We start from the raw sequence: 6,250 nt of genomic DNA on the forward strand, positions 1-6,250 counted from the left end.
TTTTTCTTTGAGTATTACAGCCTTGGATATGTCAATGATTAACAACAACATTAATTTTAATGCATTCATATTTTTTATGCAGTATCAGATTAAAAAAAGTTACCTCTCAGGTCCATAAAGGACAAAAATGTCCATGTCAAAAAAGTGTCATAAAAATATTATAGATTAATATTTTTTTCCCACTTTCACTGATGCCAATTTTTTAACCAGCATCAGCTCTAATCACAATGACCAAACATTCATTAATTTTCAGAATTTTAACCCTTCAAATGCTGGTTTGTTTACACAATGCCACTGTTGTTTTTTATGAACAAAAACGACACCTCCTTTGCAGCGGTTGTAGTCTTGTGATTTCCAGTACAATATATTTTTTTCATTCAAACTGTTAACACACGCACACACACATGCACACACACACACACGCACATTCTGGTTTCCATGTTTTGTGGGGACATTTCATAGACGTAATGCATTTTATACCATACAAACTGTATATTCTATTCCCCTTACCTACCCCATTCTCTAACCCCAACCATCACAGAAACCCTTCTACTACTTCACATTTTCAAGAAACATCATTCTGTTTGATTTATAAGCTTGTTTTCTCATGGGGACCTCAAAATGTCCCCACAAGGTCACAAAAATACTGGTATTCCTATCTTTGTGGGGACAAATGGTCACCACAACGTGATAATTACCAGGTACACACACACATAAAATTTTCAGTACACACATACAAACCACACTCTGACATCCATACCAACACACCCACACAATTATAGCTTCATAATATATCTAATTGGCTCTATAATATGCATAAGCAGAAAACAACAATAAAGCAATGATTAGCTTTATATGCCAAATCTAAAAAATGGCACCATCTGGTAAAAAAATAGTAAAAATTAAAATTTTGAAGCCTTGCCAACAGAATGAAAACCTGTTAACAAAGATTGCATCATTTTATAGTTGAATGGCACCGGGATTAAAAATTGCAGTTTTAATGGGTTTCAATGGGGACATTTTTGTCCAAAAAGTCCTGAGAGGAAGAATTTTGTGTACCTAGTAGAAAATAGATTTTTTAAAGGAAATGAAGGTGAAATATTAAAATTCCAATAAAAATGCACACCTGTGGCAAATATTATGCAGTTAGCATTAACGCAGGCAAAGTTATCAAAAAAACAAAACTGAAAAGGACAAAAATGTCCTCAAGGATGCACAAGGGTTAAGCAGACTGTGTTTCTCTATTGTTGTGACTTAGATGAAGATCAGAACACATTTTATGACCAATTTATGAAGAAATCGAAGTAAGCCCAAAGGGTTCACATACTTTTTCTTTCAACTGTATCTATGTGTGGAATAGAGTAACATCCTTTTGTACACTGGGTTGCCCTTTCCGTGGTGAGAACACGGAACAGTAAAACACTTTAAAACTATTGCAAATCAATGAGTGTTCTTCGAGTGACCCAATAATAGATTTAAAATAATCCATAGGCACCAGAGTTTGTAATTTCAATTGTGCTTAGAGTAAGTTTCATGCAGATGGTGCTGCGTACATAAATGCCATTTTTCCTATTTCAGTTTTTGCAGATGGAACACAGAGAGTAAAACATTTATCAGACTGAAGAGAATATTTCCCAACACTTTTTATTTATGAGACAACCTAAAAACAAAGGCAACAACCCCAAAATAGTTTTATAAATAATCAAGTAAAAATTAATTTTCCTTAGATGGCCAGGCTACTCTATATTACAATGATGACTTAAGGCTTACAATCTGATATAAATCTTAAAGCGCTGTGATAAACAGCATCCAAAGAAAGGAGTTGAGAAGAAGCAAACTAATACACCACATCACCATAATCAAGTACAGAAACTAACCTCTTTCTTACATTAAACAAAAAACAAAACCTGTTTCTACAATAAAATCAAAGCTTCATCTTCAATTTTTTCTTAAAGTTATTTATGTGAGACGCAAAAGATAATTTATCATCAATAATAATGCCAAGATATTTATATTCTTTTACCAACTCAATCACATTGCCCTGTGACGTCTGGACAGGAATAAAATTGTCTTTGATCTTTTTTTTAGCCTGAAATTAACATAAATTTAGTTTTATCTGCATTCAGGACAAGTTTTAATGTATGAAACCGAGACTGAATAACATCAAAAGCCGCTTGAATCTAAAGCAAGTCTTGCTGTTTCGAAGGTGCACCACAATACATGACAGTATCATCCGCATTAAAGTGAAAATGTACATCTTGAATAGCATAATCAATATTGTTTAACCCTAACTCTTATTACTTATTCATAGAGACAGAACGTGGCGCGACATAACCTGAAAACCACGCCCACTGGGGGGAAAACAATCCAACCGTCTCCATAGACTTATTGCGAGATGCTGCCTCCTTTTCATTTCTGGCGTATAACAAAAAACCAAAAAGCCTAAAAGCTGCTGTGTGACAATATGTACAGCTAACAGCCAAAAAAAAACAGAAATAGGTTTTTATAAGCTGTCTGGTGGGCGTGGTTTTCAAATTTGCATAACAGCGCTCTGTCTCTATTTAGCTGACGCTTTTATGCAAAGCGACTTCAATTGCTATATATGTCAGAGGTTGCACGCCTCTGGAGCAACTAGGGGTTAAGGGTCTTACTCAGGGACACAATGGTGTGTCACAGTGGATTCAAACCCGGGTCTCTCACACCAAAGGCGTGTGACTTATCCACTGCAGCATTACCACCCACAAAATACAAATTATTAAAATATAACATTACAATCAGTTATTTAAAATTACTAATTAATAAATAAAAGACTTATTATTTGTTTGTGTTGATTCAACATGTTCAGACTTCTAATATGACAAAATTATTTGTAGACTCTCTGTATCATCTATATTGTTAGATCACACAGTTTCACTGATCCATAATCAACATAAAACCCAGGATAGAGAGGTTCAGTGAATGTGGTGTTGACTCTGTGGATGAGGGTCATTGTGTCAGAGACGCTGTAGAAGGACAGAGATCCTGAACTGTGATCCACATAAACTCCTATTCTAGAAGATCTGAGCACTACAGGGAGTTTAGTCTGAATGTTATTGTGCCAGAATGAACATCTGGAGTAATAGCAGCACAAACTCCAGGACTGATCATTATATCCAAACAAACACTCATCACCTACTCCCTTCCTGCTGATGCTCTTATATGACACTGAGATAAACACATCATCACCACTCCACTCAACCTCCCAGTAACAGCGTCCACTCAAACTCTCACTACACAACACCTGACGACAACGATCAAATCTGTCTGAATGATGAGGATACTGCTGGACTCTTTTAGTGAAAATAATCACTCTGTTCCCCTCAGACAGACAGAGATATTTATTTGCTGTGTTTGTATCTGCAGTGAAGTGATGATAATCTGATGAAGACAAATCAAAAACATAATTTAAATGTAAAATTCTACATTTCAATAATTAAAATAAAAACTTTTTTGAGGACTGTCAATGTGTTAAGAAGTGAACAGAGATCATTTACAGTATAGACAGAATCTAATCTGATTGTTTTACTGTTATATTCATCATAATCCTGTGTGTGTAAAAGGTTTGTGAATGTGTGAACATTGTTAAAGTCCCTCTGTTCTGTAGTTGTACACTTTAAAATATATTTTATTATCATTTAATTTAAGTGTAGATCATTTTTGTTTATTGAAAAACTTAATGGCTTATGAAATGTAAATATTAAATGAGAAACTTGATTTATGAACTGCTATTTGATCTCACAGTTATGTTTCATTGTGGGCGAGCACAGTTATTTATTTTCTGTTTATTCTGCACATTCAGTTTGATTCATGAGTATCATTATAGAGGAGTTTAAAATGACTGAAATGAAGATTATCACTGTTCATGTCTTTATCAGCATCAGTGTGTTTGTTTGTTGTTTATTGAGACTCACATTTTAGGAACTGCTCCCTGGTCTTAGGTTCAGGTGCTTTACTTTGATCAAATATCTTCTCTATCTCTTCTCTACAGAAATCCTCCAGTTTCTCTCTCAGATGAGACACAGATTTTCCTACATCATCAAAAGAGATGAGAGAGCTGACAGTGATGCTGAGTGAGTCTGTAGATCCAGGAGGAACAGAGAGAGACTGGAAACTCTACACAAACACAAACATAAACTCATGACACTGAAAATATCATCTGAGTAAAACATGCTCTTCACTTCCTAAAGATCACTGATCTCTGTTACCTGGAGGAAATGGATGTGATCATCTGTGTGTGAAAGCTGCTCCAGCTCAGCGTCTCTCCTCCTCAGATCATCAATCTCCTGCTCCAGTCGCTTCAAGAGTCCTTCAGCTTCACTCACTGCAGTCTTTTCCTGATCTCTGATCAGCTGTGTCACCTCAGATCGTCTTCTCTCTATGGATCGGATCAGTTGAGTAAAGATCCTCTCAGTGTCGTCCACTGCTGTCTGTGCAGAGCGCTGTTAGGACACACAGAGAGAGGAGCATTAGAATCAGCAGCATTCACTCAGCTCTTACTGGTACATCACACAGTCTGTTACACACAGTGGACTTCAGTGAAAGTCATCCAGCACTGAACTCCTCACTGACTGATTGGATGAGAGTCCTAACTGAGTCTGAAACAGATCTGAAACAGCAGACAGCAGTTGTTCTTCTGATCAAAACTCACCTTATGAGTCTTCACAGCATCTCTCAGCTCCTGAAGCTTCTTCTGACTCTCCTGGATTCTCTGCTGGTATTTTCTCTGCTTCTCCTTCACTTCTTTCTGTTGGATGTGGAAATAATAATGAAACAGATAAAATGTACATTAGAGTGATTTTTTACAAGTTAAAATTCAGCCCTGGGCGATACAGTAGGTCAAAAATGGCATCTTCACAATTTTCTTAACTTTATAAATCAAAGGAATGTGATGTATGTGTTACCTTAAGATATAAAGATCTTTAGTAATGTAGCTTTGGTGTCATTATAATGAAACATTTATCACAGATCACATCTCTTACCTGTTTCTCAGTCCTCTCTTCTTTAGCTGGTATAGTATCATGATTTTTGTGTTTCCCCACCATACACAGATAACATATACAGAGCTGATCAGTTTTACAGTAAATCTCTAAAAGTTTCTCATGTTGAGGGCAGATCATCTGCTGAAGTCGTCCAGTGGCGTCTATCAGGTTGTGTTTCTTGCCTTTGAATAAATTCTCATGTTGTTCAAGATGAGTTTGACAGTAAGAGTTCAGACACACCAGACAGGACTTGACAGCTTTGTGTTTTCTCTCAGTACAGACGTCACACTTCACATCTCCAGCTTCAGCATAACTGTGATCAGGACGAGTAGCTTGTAGTTTTGTCTTCTTCAGCATCTCCACCACTTCAGCCAGCATGGTGTTTTTATTTAAATCAGGTCTTGTATTGAAGGTCTGTCTGCACTGAGGGCAGCTGTAGTTTCTCTTCTGATCATCTTGATTCCAGCAGTTTGTAATACAGCTCATACAGTAACTGTGTCCACAGGGAATGGTCACTGGATCCTTCAGTAAATCCAGACAGATTGAACAGATGAACTGATCCTGAACCACTGAAATACTCGCTTCTGCCATTTCACCGTATTTACTTACAAACAATAAAACTAAACACACAACAGCCCAACAGTTTCAGTTTCTCTGAACTCAAATCATTTCCTGGTTGTGTTTATGAAACGTGTGCAAACAGCTGTCAGTCATATAATAAACAAGTCCACTAGATGTCAGTCTCATACAGAAAGTCACAGTCTCGAGTAGCCAAACCTTTGTGAAAATGCTCTGCCATAAATATGAGTGAATTTTGTGGTGAAATAAGAGAATAACAGATCAAATCCCTCTGATGTTTGTCACTAAACTGATTCAACATTAAAGTCAGTGTGAGTGTTTGTCCTCTAGTGGTGAGTTAGTTTACATTATTTACACAAACAATTCACATTTAGAAAAGAAAAATAAATAGAAGTTTAAACTACAGATAATTGATTATACACATTTTTAAATAAATGCATTAAAACAAACATAAGCTCCTTTAATGTTTAAAAAGACATGACCTGGTTTTACAGACAGAGATTAAGTCAGGAATAAGTTTTAGTTGATGATGACATTTAAGTAGTTTTTAGTTTAAATGTGTGTCAGATAAAAACAGGAGTCTACTGGTGTGCAGTACGACACAAAACAATGACAGTGAAATATTTTAAGATCACTCAGTGTAAGTTGTTTTC

General features: G+C 36.1%; 1 protein-coding gene across 1 annotated transcript; it reads right to left on the reverse strand.

Annotated features, from left to right (window-relative positions):
• Positions 1-1,639: 1,639 nt before the first annotated feature.
• LOC135744102 (tripartite motif-containing protein 16-like) lies at positions 1,640-5,708 on the reverse strand. The gene is made up of 5 exons (XM_065262075.2): positions 5,019-5,708; positions 4,688-4,783; positions 4,245-4,478; positions 3,951-4,152; positions 1,640-3,417 (listed from the first exon to the last, which is right to left on the reverse strand). Exons 1-5 carry the CDS (start codon positions 5,607-5,609, stop codon positions 2,888-2,890), a joined length of 1,653 nt encoding a protein of 550 aa, XP_065118147.1. The 5' UTR covers positions 5,610-5,708; the 3' UTR covers positions 1,640-2,887.
• Positions 5,709-6,250: the final 542 nt, after the last annotated feature.

The sequence above is a fragment of the Paramisgurnus dabryanus genome, chromosome 6, assembly GCF_030506205.2.
Source record: "Paramisgurnus dabryanus chromosome 6, PD_genome_1.1, whole genome shotgun sequence".
NCBI lineage: Eukaryota > Metazoa > Chordata > Actinopteri > Cypriniformes > Cobitidae > Paramisgurnus > Paramisgurnus dabryanus.